At 33.3% G+C, this 17,223-nt stretch overlaps 1 protein-coding gene across 2 annotated transcripts in view; it reads left to right on the top strand.

The window, feature by feature from the left end:
* LOC123561782 (transmembrane protein 145-like) overlaps positions 1-17,223 on the top strand; it is a 72,715-nt gene that overhangs the window by 24,422 nt on the left and 31,070 nt on the right. The window contains exons 5-12 of one of the 2 annotated variants that reach the window (XM_045354379.2): positions 1,834-1,924; positions 2,819-2,890; positions 4,058-4,213; positions 6,108-6,280; positions 7,650-7,822; positions 12,051-12,171; positions 16,089-16,148; positions 16,669-16,920. In XM_045354379.2, the coding sequence (XP_045210314.1) occupies positions 1,834-1,924; positions 2,819-2,890; positions 4,058-4,213; positions 6,108-6,280; positions 7,650-7,822; positions 12,051-12,171; positions 16,089-16,148; positions 16,669-16,920 (1,098 nt within the window). Of the gene's footprint in view, positions 1-1,833; positions 1,925-2,818; positions 2,891-4,057; positions 4,214-6,107; positions 6,281-7,649; positions 7,823-10,352; positions 10,474-12,050; positions 12,172-16,088; positions 16,149-16,668; positions 16,921-17,223 lie in introns of both variants that reach the window. The other variant, XM_045354380.2, reaches the window with a different exon arrangement.

The following is a 17,223-nucleotide window of genomic DNA, read 5'->3' as shown; positions in this document are numbered from 1 at the left end:
AATTTGCTGTGACGGGCGTATATTGTGACATTCTGGCACTCTTGTTTTTCATAATTCTGTTTCTAACATGACACTATGTTCATATACAAAGTTTGAACAAATTCTATTACTGGGATTTTTTTTTACCCAAAACTGCCACAACCGCTCTTAAGTACTATAATACATGTTTTACTGTACATGTTCTTACATATTCTGACTTCAGAGGGTGGTAACAATAACTTCATAAAAGTTTTCAATATCATTGAGGAGTTTTATCTTGAAAAAAAATTATTTAGATAGGGTACTGAGTATAATGTGTTGTAAACTGTTTACAGATTTTTGTCTTTAAGTGTATAAGAAAAACATTAATAACTCAGTTAGATAATTAGATTCTGTTAAAGACTTACAGAATATCAATTGAGCAGCACCATGAGAAAACCAACATAGTGGCTTTGCGACCAGCATGGATCCAGACTAGCCTGCGCATCTGCGCAGTCTGGTCAGGATTCATGCTGTTCGCTTTCAAAGCCTATTGCAATTAGAAAAACCATTAGCGAACAGCATAGATCCTGACAAGACTGCGCGGATGTGCAAGCTGGTCTGGATCCATGCTGGTCGCAAAGCCACTATGTTGGTTTTCTCATGGCATGGCTCTTATAGTGAAAATAGCATTCTGATTTAAAAGATTTATAGAATGAGAAAAAAAAAATAGCCTACAATTGTACACAAGAATTTTGCTATGGCCTTGATTATCAAAGACTGCAGATCTGATATTGAAATGATTTCAAAAAGAGTTGTAAGACCTTCAAAATTATGTGTTAGTGTTTGCATACCTTGTAGTTGGCATGAAATTTAAGCAATAGGCTATTATGAATTTACTTAATCAAACCAAAGTTGGATTTGTTGGAACCTGATTTCAGCAAAAAGAGATGTTTATTTCTTTAATTTCATGCCTAGAAGCTCATTGATATTTCTCTGCAGTGAGATCTTTTGAATACTTTGTATATGCATATTTCATAAGAAGTTTAGAATACAGAGCCATGAATTATTTAAGAAAATTATATTAACTTAAAGTATGAAGTGTCTTGTATTAACATCTTCACTGCACATTTACTTTCAGTAGTGATACTTACATTTATGTGGTAATGTCAAATCTGGCATCAGGTATTGGACCTGAAATAAGAACTGTCAATTTCATCATGATTACCTGCATTCTTAGAAATACGTTTCTTCACCTTTTCCTCTGAAATTTTTCCTTTGGAATATATTTTTCTTGAATTGAAGTTTGTCGATTTTGGTTAAATATTTGTAAAAATTGTAATTTTGTTAAAAGCTGTTCGGGATATCCTAAGATTTTTAAGGTTTTTTGATCAGCAATATTATCCTTGTATCTGTATGCAGTTTCAGCTGACTGTGTTTATCATATACTCAAAAAATGTTGAATAGTAATTATACAGTTGTACAGAAATTGCCATTTGCCATTACCAGTTCACTGCCTTATGCCTGTCTGATATACAATTAAATATCCATATTTTTCTCATTAATCTTTGATGATAAGTTTTAAATTTTACTTTTTACCCTCTTATTTTCTTCCACTATAGTGTCTTGGTTAAATTTTGCCATGTAAGACAGGCTCGACAATACAGCTTATACATGTACACTTCTTATGCATAAAAACACTTTTTTTTCCTATTTTCTTTATAATACTAAATTACAATAAATCAAGCTAAAACTTCCCTTGTAGACAGATTTATATAAAAAAAGAATACTTAAAAAGATAAAAATGTAGTAATGTTTTAACTAAAAGTTAAGTATTTGATAGAAATGTTTAAGATAAATATTTATGTTTTACAGCCTGTAGGTATAAGTCTGAAGTACAAGATCCACATGACCAATGGTGCCGAGGATGACTATCTACACAGAGAATATTCAGCAGATGAATTCTGTACGTAATTTTTACCTGCCATGGTAATGTTTCAATACTCTGCTGTTAACGTGTGTCTTTCATGTTTTAACGCTCGCGGCTAGGGCCTCAAACTCTACCCACTACTGTTTATGGAGGTATTGCGTAGCTTTCAGTTGTGAGTTAGGGTCTTTAATTCTTTTTTTGTGAAGGTTGTATTTTGGTTGTTTTAACCTTCAGTCTGCTGGTGGCAAGTTATTTTACTTTGCGACCAGTGCGGACCAAGATCAGCCTCCACATCCCTGCAAGCTAATCATGGTCTGCACTGTCCGCTATTCAGTCAGTAAAATTTCAGTGAACACCCCTTTGATAAATAAGTGGTATTGCCAAAATTGAATGATGGACCGGTCCATTTTAGAAATTCAGCAGGGTAAGGGTTAATGATGATACTCTCTTGTGCCTGAAATAATGTGCACCATAGATCTTCCTCCAACATTAAAAGCTTGGAAGACACAGTTATTTCTGCAGTAAAGGTGTTGCTTCCATTGAAATAATGTCTGTGTCAGATGACTTTAATTGACAAATATTTTAACAAAAACTTGCCTCTTGTTTTTGCAAAGGTTCATTTGCACTACAGCTAGTGCACTAAAACTGGTGTAATTTGTTGTATCAATCCAAGGCATCAATAATTCAATCAGCAGGTTACAGAAAGAAAACATCAGCCTACCCACATGTATCAGGAGGTGTAGGAAGGATGATTACTTCTGATTTACTGTCTTCTTTCAAGAAGAATATAAGCCATACCAGGGGATCAAATTCTTCATTTATTGTCTTGTTCTTAGTGTTTGCAGAAATCTGTTGAGCAGTCACCTTCGTAATGTAATTTTCGTACATGTACAAATGAAAGCTGTCAAGTGCTTTTTTTCTCCATTTCAGATATCCTGCCAATAGACATTGCATTTTTGATTGCCTATGTAATACTGAGTATTCTTTCCATCATTTGTGCTGGTAAGTGATGTTTGCATGTTTCTAAGTTTATTTATACTCTCTCATGAGCACCAGTTGTTCGAAACTCGAACTGGATGTTAAGTTAATCACTAAGTTAAATTTTGATTCAAAATATGTCTTGGTGGGAAGAACTAGTTTGATGTTTTGAATTAACTGCAAAGACTTATAGGTGTTCAAACTCCTTAACTCATAAATTTGATTTATTCAGTCTTCTAAAAAAGTGAAATGTAACCCTAAAAGTTAATCAACCATTTTTATTCGCTTAATTACCAGTTAAAATTTTGAACAACTTGGTCCTTGTTAGATATTCAACTTTAAGGATGATAATGGTAGATTCAGAAGGTGCTCCAATTTCAAAAGCTATCTCCCTTAGTATAAAGTCTCATCCAAAAGATTGTTAGGAACTTTGTTGAAGGATCAGGGAATCGAACTCAAATCCCAAGATTTTTGTAGTCCACATTTACCACAGGAACACTGGGCAGTCTACCTGAAAATTCTGACCTACTCCTCAAAATATAGATAGCTTGTCTACATTGTTAAAGACAGTTTTTGTTAAAGAAACTGGTAACATTACCAGTGAATATGGAAACGTAAAGGGTCAGATATCAGTATGTGAAGTTATGATTAGCTTGTGCCACAAAGAATCTGAAAAATCAATTGATTAGCAGTTTAGCCATAAAGGTACAGGGCTATTGAATTGCAACAATAGACTTTTTAGTCTCTGTAAAGTTTAACATCAGTATATTTCCATATTGCTGTGTAAATTTCGTATCGTGTGTGTCGTCATTGTGTGTTGTTAATGAAATTACTAATTAGCTTTGAACTGAGAATATATACTTGTTTCTTCAGCCGAGTTATACAGTTGAAACTAGATATTTCGAACACGCTTATCTCTAAATTTTGGCTATCTTGCAAACATTGTCAAGTCCGGTCTCGAAAGCGTGTGCACAAAATATCATTTTAAGTCAAATTTCAGTTATCTTGAAGTAAAATGTTCGATCCCTTGGAATTTGAGGTACTGAGATTCAACTTTATTTTAACTGTAGGACTTCCCTGATACATATCTAAATACCTATAAATATCTTTCACAAACATGTTTACATCTTTGTTGTCTGCTACAGCCTACGACATACATGTATACAAAGGGTATCGCTGTTTTTATTTCAGTGCTTTTAAGAAATCGTCAGCTATGGCATACGACATACAAAATGTACATGGTGTCAGTATTTCTGTGGACATTTTATCTGTTCCTCATGTCAGTCGGTTATGGTATCTATGGAAATGACGGTCTAGAATGGAAGCTTAGATCAACTAAATATGCAGGTAATGGCTACAGGAGGTTTTGTAATACAAGGGAGGTAACTGTTGTTTTATGTGACTTTTCCTTAGCATAGAAAATTTCCACTTAAAACTTGGGAGTTTTTGGAGCTAAACTTGGAAAGAAGCATAACTGTTGTAACTGGGAATATATCCATTTATCATACTCACTTCTGTGAAAATAATCTTAGAATAATACTCAAAACAAGTTGAACATGTTTTCTCTTTGGTTAAAGTACAATGTAAAATATGTACTTTCGCTTAGTCTTTCTTTACTGTACTTGTTCAAGCAGGACAGTATTTATAGTTAAGGGGAGGTAATCTTTATGGTATTAAATGAAATGCTCTGGATGATAGGTCAAACACAGTTTTCATTTTCTTCGGAAAATATTGAGTAGTATTAATGGGTAGTATTGTTAAATGCCATTTTCTGCATTGTTTGGGTTGTTTTATAGTGGTCAGTTCGGATTTTGTACCATATACTAACTTGAAGCTACAAAGTCACAATATAGCATATACAGTGTTGGTGTGCCTTCAGAGTAAAGATACATTATGTGTGCCCAAATTTCAGATTTTGAATTTATGAACAATTACTACACAGTATCTATGCAAGCATAAAATAAACATATATTTGTGTTTATAAACATTACTGTGTGTTTGGTCATTAATAAAAGAATCAGTAAACATGGTATGAATATTTAGTCAGTGCCATTTAAAGTTTAACAAATGAAAGTCACTCTGCGAAAATCAACGTTTGTGCTTTGCGGCCAGTATGGATCCAGGTCAGTCTGCACATCCCTGCAGTCTGAACTGGATCCATACTGTTCTCTTGTCAGATGCATACAAATGCTGAAACTAATAAATGGTAAACGGACAGTATGGATGAAGGGATTAACAAACGGTATAGATGTGCATTGATCTGGATCCATGCTGCTCATAAAGCCTAAGGGTTAGGTTTAACACAGTGTTACTAAAAATGGTTTTTACTGGATGTTACAAGTTGTAGTGACAATAGCTTTACTTACCTTGTTTTGTTAATGTATTTAGCCAAGCTGAATATACTTACAGAACACTATCTGATAAAATACAGTGAAACTTTGCTCGCTCAAACTTGATGGGACCGGCACAATATGTTCACGTTATAGGTAGTTCGAGTCATCGAAAACTATACATTATATACTGTATAATGTACAGCTTTTCAAAAGTCGTCAAGTAAAATAAAACACGCTGTTTTGGATAAATGACCTTATATAAATTTTGAAATAAAAAGTTAGAAATTAAAGAGCTAAATGTTCATGTTTTAGAAACATCTTAGTAGTGAAAAATGACCATTAAAGGGAGATAATTCAAAATTGGCAAACTATATATAAGGATAGTTTTATAAATTTGTTTTGAAAATGGTTGAGAATTAAGATCAAAACCTATTTTTTGACTCAATGTGATATTAGGATAGACTGGTTCGAGAGCAGATTGTACAGTTAAAGTATGAAATGAAAAAGAGATTGAAAAATAATGGTATAGATATCTATAATTTTGAACTGACTACTTATCTTTACATGATAAATCAATGTTAATGTGTATGCATCTGCTTGTTGAGTTATTTGTGGAATATAGAAAATAAATTTAAAAAACTGAACTAATTGAGTGATATTATATTAATTTTAATTTTTTCAACATTATTAATCCTCTTCCCCGCGCACCTTTTTTCTTTAAAAAATTTAAGTGGCGAAAAAAAAATTGTGCCCCGTGGAAACCCTGTATAGGGATTTTGGCGGGACCTGACAATGAGTTCGAGTGAAGGGTCCGTTTGAATTATCCAAGTTCAAGTGAATCAAGTTCAACTGTATCTAAATTATGGTGTAATTTTTTGAAATTAATTTTATGTTTTGTTCTGTTTCAGCGAGAGCATTTGAGTCTGTCAGCATTATGATCTTTTTGCTGATGTTGATTTTGATTGGAAAGGGATATACGATCACCCGCGGAAAGCTGAGCATGGCGTCCACTGTAAAAATCTCCGTCTTTATGACTTTATATACAATAGTGTATATTGTCATCTTTGTCTGGGAGGCTATCGTAAGTAGATATGGAAGTTTTTAACCCTTATCATGCTTGACACGATTGATTCTGCCTTTGCGACCAGTGTAGATCATGTTCAACCTGCACATCCATACAGTCTGATCAAGATCTGCACTGTTCGTCATTCAGTCAGCATCTTTTCTTGTATCCACCCCTTCTAACAGCTAATGGTGCTGTCCAAATTGAAAGATGGACAAGTTCATTATCGAAATTTAGCAGGGTAAGGGTTAATAAGCTTAAAAACCCTGCTTCTGCTTTTTTACTGAGAAAGACTTGTGTCACCTATAGAAATACAAAAAAGGTAGAAATCAGATTACATCAGGAAAAAAATAGAAATCTCAGATGTTATTTCACTACTTGATTTTTTTTTTACAAAAAATGTACATTTCTAGTCTTGTTAAGAGTTCCTAGTAACATTTTGTGTTATTTTTCTTTAGCCACTGATGAAACATAAAGACTTACCAGCTTTTAAGATGAACAAAGATTCTTTAGTCTGTTTTATTTTGTACTGTTAGTAATTTTTACAATTATCTTCTTTTTTTATGAAATATGGAATGCAGATATTGCTTGGCTATATAAGGTCATATTTTTCAGTAGTAGTTCTCTCCCTTTAGCTGTAAACTTAGTATTAAGGAAAATGTAGACTGTTAGGTCTTAAACTGCTGCTCTGAATGGTAGAAAATGTTTATAAGTATAAATGTTAATATGAATACATTTAACTTAATAAATGGATCACTTTTCAAAAAGTATGGTAGTGTCAAGGATTATTTGAAAAAAATGTGGTTTTAAGTAGATCAAAAGTTGGTGGTAAAATTTAAGTATGCTATGTTTTTTTCCTCGATATAAAGAGGAAACTGGAGATTTTTTTTGCAACAAGTACTTGAAAAATGCAGTTGGGTTGGGAAACCAAAATTGGAAGTACAATATTGAAAATCAAATGATGGAAAACAAAAGAAAGATTTTTGTAAGATGAAATATATGAGCCATGCCATGAGAAAACCAACATAGTGGGTTTGCGACCAGCATGGATCCAAACCAGCCTGCGCATCCGTGCAGTCTGGTCAGGATCCATGCTGTTCGCTTTCAAAGTCTATTGGAAGTAGAGAAACTGTTAGTGCACAGCATGGATCCTGACCAGACTGCGCGGATGCGCAGGCTGGTCTGGATCCATGCTGGTCGCAAACCCACTATGTTGGTTTTCTCATGGCACGGCTCATATCTGTAAAACCTTGAACAGAAAATGCACTTAGTTTTGTACCATTTTAAGGTTTTAGAAATAGACAAATTGCTGGGCATATCCTTATGTGATATATAGTGATATACTTTTTGAATAGATTCAAATGAATTTTTTTTTCGCACATTTCAGATATTTGACCCAGGTCTTGTACTCTACCTGTACGAGAGTCCACCAGGATACGCCCTCATCGCTATGCGTATTATTGGCTTCATTTGGTTCTGTTACGCTATATTCTTTACTTTGAAACACTACCCAGAGAAAGGAACCTTCTACTATCCATTGTTTGTGTTTTATACTCTATGGTAAGTAAACATGAAAGAGTTTGTATACTGTACAATTATTAAACTTAGTTGTCATAACAATTCATGCTTTTTGCCAAAATGTCTTTTTCTAAACAAAATTTCTTTGATTTTAAAGATGAAGGTGATTGGAATTTTATCTGTTCTTTCAGGTTTATTTTCATAAGTTGATGTAACAGGAAATCCCTGAAAATTTACACTCAACAAATATTGATGATTTTACGGTATACTCCTCTATAAATGAAATGAATCAATGACTTTTTAAAAAAATTTTTTTAAAGTGGTGTCAATAAGTTTAAAAGTTTTCTTAAAAATTTTTGTCCAGTTAGTTTAAAAGGTGGACCATATTATTATAGTTTCATGTGAAACTTTTACATTTCCTTTTTCTTCAAAGGAGTTACAACTATTTCAGACTTAACATTTAAATTAAATTTCCAATCTCAAGGGAATGGTTTCAAATAATAGGTCAGGTACATGTCTCAATGGTTGACTTTACAGTATATCTAAGATCATTAAAAACAATTGTTTATTCACCTATAATTCATGCTGAAATTCTTTTGAAACAAGGTGTTACAGAGCAATAAGTCAAAGCTGTGCTCTAAAGCATATACAAAATAATTTTTATGCTAATGAATGTATCCCTTTTTTTTATCTGATAAAAAGTAAGTTAGATATAGATAGACATTAGTTACAGGTGTCACACTGTTTTGCATGTATAATCAATGCGAGTGGCCTCCTTAAATTATGTTTTTTTTTCTCGTCAGCTTTATATACTAAATGAAAGTCTTGCAAATAATATTTGAGTAGTTTCCCTTTAACTATTCTTGATTTGAATTGATAAAAGTGTCAACTCATTTCTCTACTCAGCTGCTATGCTTGATGCTGCCTAAATATTTTAAATAAGGGGCCTCCGTTGCTAGGTGGATAAGGTCGCCATCTTTATGTTACTTGCCTCTCATCATTTTGGTTAACAAAACTCACTTTAGATGTAAAATTCTTACTTGTGGGAAAGCTATAATGCTGGCTTCTGAAGGTCAGTGGTTCTACCCTGTTACCCTCCTGTGCCTCCAGTAATGCATTGAAAGGGCACCATGGGCCTGCCTCCACCTTCAAAAGCTTGGAAAGTGGCATTATGACCTATAATTGTGTCAATGTGACATTTACTCCTTCCCCTTGCTCAAAAAATAAAACATTACACAATAAGATTAATCAAACCTTCAGTAGATAAGAAAGACTTTGGTCCAGTCTCGGAACTCTGCCACCTGATTGGTTGTATCTGAACTCAGTTTCAGAATTGACCAATGGCAACTTTTCACTGTGAGACTAGTTTTCAAAACAAGTTTTTTAACCTCTGACAGACCTTCAGCAGATAAGAAAGACTTGGAGTCCAGTCTCAAAACTCTGCCATCTGATTGGTTGTATCTGAACTCGGCTTCGGAATTGACCAATGGCAACTTTTCACTGTGAGACTGGTTTTCAAACCAAGTTTTTTAACCTCTGACAGACCTTCAGCAGATAAGAAAGACTTGGAGTCCAGTCTCAAAACTCTGCCATCTGATTGGTTGTATCTGAACTCAGTTTCAGAATTGCAAATGGCAACTTTTCACTGTGAGACTGGTTTTCAAACCAAGTTTTTTTAACCGCTGACAGACCTTCAGCAGATAAGAAAGACTTGGAGTCCAGTCTCAAAACTCTGCCATCTGATTGGTTTTATCTGAACTCAGCTTCAGAATTGACCAGTGGCAACTTTTCACTGTGAGACTGGTTTTTAACCTCTGACAGAGCTTATTTAATGAAGTCCCTCTTTTCACAAAAGGCAATTTAAGTTTGTCTAGTAGGAAAGACAATGTGTGAAAGAATGTTTGCAATATTTTCTTGTAAAAAAAAAAATAGCGTGAGCACCCATCCTGTGTAACAGGTCATAAATTAAGAGTGCAGTTTTTTTTCTTTTAAGTGTTTACATAATGCAGTTGAACCCTTTTAAAGGTAGTATTGACTAAGAGTAAAGATAGGGATCTTTTTTTTTGTTAAAATACATTTTAAGTGCCCATAAATAAAAGAACCACTCATTAGATTCCTGTGGTTGATAAATGAGCCGTGCCATGGGAAAACCAACATAGTGGGTTTGCGACCAGCATGGATCCAGCGCAGTCTGGTCAGGCTCCATGCTGTTCGCTAACAGTTTCTCCAATTCCAGTAGGCTTTAAAAGCGAACAGCATGGAGCCTGACCAGACTGCGCGGATGCGCAGGCTGGTCTGGATCCATGCTGGTCGCACACCCACTATGTTGGTTTTCCCATGGCACGGCTCAAATGTAATCGAACACTGCAAAATGCCTAGAGTGCAAGTGAAACAAAATTCATTCAGGAATGCCATAAAGCTATTTCATTTGAAGGTCTCTCTCTTTAATATTTTAGTGACTCCCCCATTTATTGGTGTACTTTTTCACAATGGCATAAAATGGTTTCAAATTTGCCATAAAAAAATTGATTCCGTAATTTTTATAATTATAAAATTTTAATGCTATTTTCAGGTTTTGGGCCGGTCCCATTGTTACAGTTATAGCAATGTCAGCCATTGCATTATGGTCTCGTGAAAAAACTGTCGTAGGGGTAGAAAATTTTGTAGCCCTTTGTGGCCATGTGTATTTCATGGTGAGTTGGAGTTGGAGAAAAAGGAAAATATAAACTCCTGCTTGTCCCTGTATACGCATGATTTTGCATGTCCTGCATTGTGCTAGGTGTTGTCCTTTGCATTTCACTCCTACAAAACTGGCTTGGAATAGTCCTGTTTGCATTACAGAACTGTCTATTGTAGCAATATAGGGTGAACAGGATAGAAAAATCAAAATTTGGTAAATAAGTATATAACATGTTTTTTTCCCCTAAGATTTCAAACTGTATTTTCAACACATATTTAATTGTTAGAAAATATTTCTTTTTGTGAAATGGCTGAAATTATCTAGAGAAATAGGATCATTTATTTAGCTTATGTTGATGGATGAAAATTAAATACATGTTGTATGATAATGCATATATTAGTTTAATATGTCTGTATTTTCTATTTATATGCTATCTCGCAGCACTTTATCCTGACATGCAATAAGATTTATTTGTCTTTTCATTCAATTTTCCCCACTTTGCATTTTGTCTGCAGTGAATTGTACAGAAGACAGTTTTAGAAAAAACTCTATGTACGTTTTATCACTAGAATAAAGATGAGAGAGGGAGTGAAGCAGAGGTAAAAACTGTAGAAAAAAATGGTATTATAGAAATACAAATATCATAAAAACTGTGGTGTAGGAATACTGAAGAATTTTTGACAGAGAGGCACTTCTTTCTTGATTATAAACCGTAAAAGGACTTCTAAAAAATCATAAGAAATTAATAAATTGACATCCTTAGTGATAAAGTTTGTGCTGGTCAGTCTGGAAAAATGGTGTTTACAGAGATATAGAGACTTTGTCAGTCATGAATATCCGTAATGCCTGCCCTCCCGTTCCTCCACCAGGTCATCCGGTGCAGACAGAACACTTGAGCATTCTATGTTTATTAAATAGCTAAACTCCTGTAATTATTTGTTTAACAAGATCATTAAAACGAGAATTGTCCGCTGGAGATCTAGTTTTCATACATGCACGTTTTTCCATTGCAAAACTTTTAACATACCAGACGTTTGACTCATTTCCTATTGAGACGTGTGTGCGTACATCTCAAGGTTATCAAGATTTTAAAATACAGAAAAAAGGTTGTTGTGAACTTTTATTTTACAAAAGAATTTAGATGATAACATTATGAACATGGTAGAAACAGGAAAGGAAAATCTCAAAAAAGTTATGTAAACTTAAAATTTATGTCGACGTATTGTATACTTACTTTTGTTTCTTGCTTAAAGGGACCCATAAAAAGTAAATCCACTTAAATAATGTAAAAAAAATGCAAAACGTATTTTTTGTGTGTGAAAAATGCCATTTGTGTAAGTTTGCAGACATTTAAACATTTTTTTGCAAACTGTTAATCATTTCAGAAGCTTCCTGTAATTAAAAATACCCGAACAACCCGAGAACCGAACAACCCATGGAGGTTTTTAAGAATCTTCCTTTTAGAGCACTGGTGTACTTTTCTGCACATCGTATTTCTGACTTGGACAAAAAAAATATCTCTGAGTGGTTTCGAAATTTTAGAATGTTTTCTACAAGTAAAAATAAATGTGTGATATAATTGGATTGCAGGTTTTGGGCTGGCCCCATTGTTATAGTTGTTGCCATGACTTCCATTGCTCTGTGGACCAGAGAGAAAACTGTTACAGGCGTTGAAAATTTTGTTGCTTTTTGTGGTCATGTTTTCTTTTTGGTAAGACAACAGTGTTATGATGGTGTAGGAATTTGTAGAGTTTTGTTATTTTAATCTTAATTTAATCTTTTTACTAACTTGTGGTATAGTTGAATGTATAGAGTCTGTTTGTACTCTTTACTTTTATTTTAAATTACTATCTTTCCTGCGAATTAACAATGTATATTAAAACTTTATTGAAAAAAAAAATGCCATAAATTTATCAAAATGCTCCCAGTTTTGAAGTGAAAAGGACCCTGTCTTACAGAAAAATCATCTTATAGACTGGTAAATAATCATTCAGATTTATAAGCCTTATAAAGGTACACAGTGAAATCACTCTACAAAACATTTTAAAGTTACAAATTTAAACATTTTAAAGTTACTAAGCAAAACAAGTTTTAAGTTACTTGTGATACATTTCTCCTTGAAATAGTGAATTTATACACCCAACATATTGAAGCTACACTATGAAATTATTCTGAAAAATTATGCAGTTGAAGTAATAGTACAAAACATTTCATTATGTACTCTATAAAACATTTCGAGTTTACATAAAAAATTTTATATGAAACTTTTAGCAGACATTTCTAGTATTTAATACAGCCATTTACATTAATGCTATATTTAATGCTTTGTAATAATATCTTGTTTGTCGCTGTTTTGTCAGTTGTTTTTTTTTGTTATGAAGAAATAGTAGACAAGTTCTCATTACAATGCAAAAGCACATATTATATTATTCATCTAACGTAGCTGACGGGGAAATACTAGCTGTGAAATTATTGCTGAATCGATACCGCTTTTGGTGATGTAGCATTTGTGCATAGGAGACATTGTCCAAAATATGTCTCTAGTTCATCGTAATTTTCGCAAAACAAGTCTGGACGAATTTCGCAACATCTTACACATACAGTCAGACCTGTCGTAAAGATTGCCTGTAAGTAGAGGCCGCCCTCAAACAACGATTACTCGCACTCCTTGACTGACACAAGCAGTTCATGTATTTGGCAGCCATTTTCCGAAATTTTCTATTTTTGGATCACTTGAAATGCCGGATAACTTAAATATATTTCTCATCCCCTGGGGACTTTGAGTGATTGGTGTTTAACTGTAGGTCCTTCTCTGGTTAAATATTGCACTTGTGTATAGACCATATAGATATAGTAGCTTTTTTCACCTCTTCCAACTTGAGGGGTGAAGTGAAAGAAGTCCAAGTGCTTCTGTATTTCTCTTTCGCATTCACCCCTCAAACTGTAGTCTTTATATCCAAGTTTGACTGTATATACAAAATATTAACTGTGAAATCATTAATTTTCGTGGGGGACTAATTTTCGTGGATTTCGTTGTAGGGTCAATCCACGAAATTTAATCCCAATGAATAAATAAAATTCCCATTTATTTTATGTTCAAAAGTTGAAATCCACAAATTCATATCCTCACGAAATTGCCGTTTTGGCCAAAACCACGAAATTTCATGCCCACGAAATTAAATGATTTTACAGTATACATGTTTTCAAAACTCGTATACAAGTAAACATGAACATGAAATGGCCTTGAATCCATATAAGAAAGTTAAGTAGGTAACATATGTTGTTATTATTACTCACTGTCTGGACAAAGAAAACATCTTAATGATTTATACATATACAAAAATAAACATGTGTTGTAAACACATACATGCAGATATAAAAGTGCATCCTTGTTCATTTTTACTTTGCAACATAATTATGCTGTCTTGTAGACATAATGCATGCTTTATGTAATATTCTGAACTAAAACAGCTAACTCCTCCCCCTCCCCATTTGCAGTTTTGCCAATATTTTAAAGATTACTGAAAGTATTTTTTTTAAATCAAATGTACATTAAAATTGTCTTGTCCTTATTTGGAAATAACTGAGTCACATGAATATGTAATTCTGTTCATTTAACTGCCACTGGTACTACCACACCTTTTTAAAATGTCACAAAAATACCATTTTCAAAGAAAACAGCAGTGTAGAGTTTGATTTTTAACTAGAAAATGGTTACATAATTATAATATAAATACTAAATGCTCTTCTTTTTTTTAGATGGTACAACAAAGAAGTTTTTTCTTTAATGTTTTTTTTTGTGTGTAAATTTTAGACATTTTAGTGTGTATTTGTGACTTTTCAAAAATGGGTTGAAGGTGCTAAATGAGTAAATTTATATAGATATAGTTTGATTTGTTGAAATTTTGAAATGTTATAAACTAAATATTGCTCAAATTTCAAAAACATATTGTCAAATATTCAAGATATTGGCAAAAGGTTAGCTTTTTTGTTCAGTTTTAAGTAGATAGTAGTTTTTGTGTGTGATTCACGGAATCTTCCAAAAGTTTCCATCTTTGTACATATTCAGGATATTGATCTTTATAATTAAACAAAAGCAATACTTTTAAAATTAAATCTTGAATTAATTCTTACTTGAAAATTGAAGTTATGAAATTAGGATGTTAAATCATTGATTTAAAAAATGAAAAAATGAAGTTTGAAACTTTTGGAAACTTAACATTTAAGATGTTTGCAAGGCCAATATAAAAGAAATCTGTGAATATCAGTCTGGCTTGCTATCAGGAATGTCTACTGATATTGGTATTTTTTAACAATGTTAATGTCATAATTGTTAAGGACATGACATTGTGATAACTTAGAAATAAACTTATACTGGCCTGAAGGACTGGTACTGGAATTATTCACTAGTTTGTGCATGTGTTGATCAAAACTCTCCTTGCTAAAGGTTCTGGGCAGGTCCGGTTTCCATCCTAATTGCCGCTTTCGGTCTACCTGCATACATGCGAGAGAAAACTGTGCATGGACTGGAAGTCGGCATTGCTGTTCTCGGGCATTTCTTCTTTCTGGTATAATGATTCCTTACCCCACCCACCTGATCTGATTGATTTATATGTTGATTCTAGTCAAGTAGATAACATTGTGTGCCTTGTTTTGTTATAATTTTAAAAAAAAATCACATATTTTTACTATTCCATGCATTTGAATCTAATCCTAATGACACATTTTTAGAGAAATTATGCCATGATAATTATATATTAATTGTTTGTATACACTTACACTTTTTTAACAACGGTCTCCTCTTACAATAAAAAGACTATTTTTATCAAGATTTTGAAAAAAAAAAAAGTGTCATCATTTGAATATTATTAGATTTTATTTGTTGAAATTTGTTTTGTGGGTGAAATAAAGAAAAGAAAATTGGAAATCGGAAAATAATTTTTGATTTTTTTCAACAGTCATTTGATTTCTCCGGGTTACTTTGTGATTAATTTAATTCCAAGGGAGATAAATGCTGCTTGGAGTTTAACCTTTAGCCTGCTACATTTCATTTTGAAGGGGTGTTTACTGAAAATTTACTGACTGAATAGCGAACAGTGCAGACCATGATCAGACTGCATTGATGTGCAGGCTGATCTTGGTCTGCACTGGTTGCAAAGGCAGAATCACTTGCTGCCAGCAGGCTAAATCTTTTGATGTCATTTTCTTTTATCACCAGTTGTATGATGTATTGAAGTGTATATTTCACACTTATGTAACAGCAAACATCAAATTTTTCATGTCAAGTAATTTTGTAATAAATCTAAGGATTTTTATAATGATTCATTCACTATGTAACTGGAATTTTCCTTTTAACATAAATAGCAGATATATAATAATACACAATATTTCTAATTAAATTCTAATTTTTCAGAAATAGTAACTTTTAGTGTTACATTTAATACAGATCTATGCAGACTTCAAAAATCTTATAAGCTGAAATCTTAAAATCATTTTAATATCTTTTTTACATAATTCTATGTTATATTTTGTCAGGTAACTAAAATAATAATTCTTACTTTTAACTAGAATGTTTTATTAGCTTTATCAATTCTTGTTTTATTAGTTTTATCAATTCTTGTCTTGCAGATTTTAACCCGTCCATCAGCAGCCAACAAAAACTTCCCGTACCATGTCCGAACCACGCAGGTTTGTTGTTCACTTATTTACATTAAAAAAAAAAAATTAATGCATTTAACTGATCTAAATAGGTTGTTTTTATGGATCTAAAACGGTTGCATTGATTTTTACATTTATGTTTTTTTTTTTTAAATGGTTTTTGCCTTTGATGGTTTATTTCATCTTGGTGTTTTTTTGTGTGCCAGATTCATGCAGAGAAGTTGTCACTGACTTGTGTTCAGTATATAAAAATTAGTGGGAAAATGGGGTACCGGTAACTGACTGTTACAACATAACTTCTATAGAGTTACAGATAGCCTAAAATCAGATATGTACAAAAAATAATACAATTATTAATTTACAACCTATGTAAACAGAGACAGGTTACAATGCCCTCCTGTCTTTTATTGCAGGGCAATAAGTCTAATTTTTTACATAGGCTACATAATATATATTTTAGGCAAAATTGAGTACATAATATATATATTCTTTTCAAGTGTGCAATACACTGTATAATGAATGAAAAAGTACTTTATCTCTTTTCTTTCAGATTGGTATCTTACAGAACGTGCCACATCAGCTGGGTACAGGTGCTCCAGATACAGACGGTGGTTCTTTTGGTGGTGGTGGTGGTGCCTATGCTGTCAGTAACCCGATGCAGGGATCCAGTAGTGGACCAGACCTTACTGGCCTCTTTGTCACATCTCAAACCAAGTCGGACAAGCAGAGAGAGGCAGAGACGTCTTTGAATAACGGTGCCATGAGCAACGGAACTCGTGACCCGCCCCCGGATTACACTTCGGTGTGTATTCTATTGCTTAAACTCATTTGAATGAAAGGGCTTGTAGAAGCTTGCTTTTTGATTTGCTTTGTAGAGCGACTGCCTTGGTAAAGTAGGAAATGCAGCTGACTGCAAGTTAACCCGGCTTACTGCTGTAGGTTTGAAACCCACTCAGGATGTAGTATCCTATCATGATTATATTGCCATCCAGCTGAATTGTGAAAGATTGGTTGTTTTACATTGGTGTCTGTCATTGAGCACCATACATTAGCAATAAGACCACTAGGAACTGAAATATGACAAAAATAAGGTGTAAAAATATGA

Source organism: Mercenaria mercenaria, chromosome 10 (assembly GCF_021730395.1).
Source record: "Mercenaria mercenaria strain notata chromosome 10, MADL_Memer_1, whole genome shotgun sequence".
Lineage (NCBI taxonomy): Eukaryota > Metazoa > Mollusca > Bivalvia > Venerida > Veneridae > Mercenaria > Mercenaria mercenaria.
Note: the sequence above shows the minus strand (reverse complement) of the source record. Positions and strands in the feature narration are given on the sequence as shown.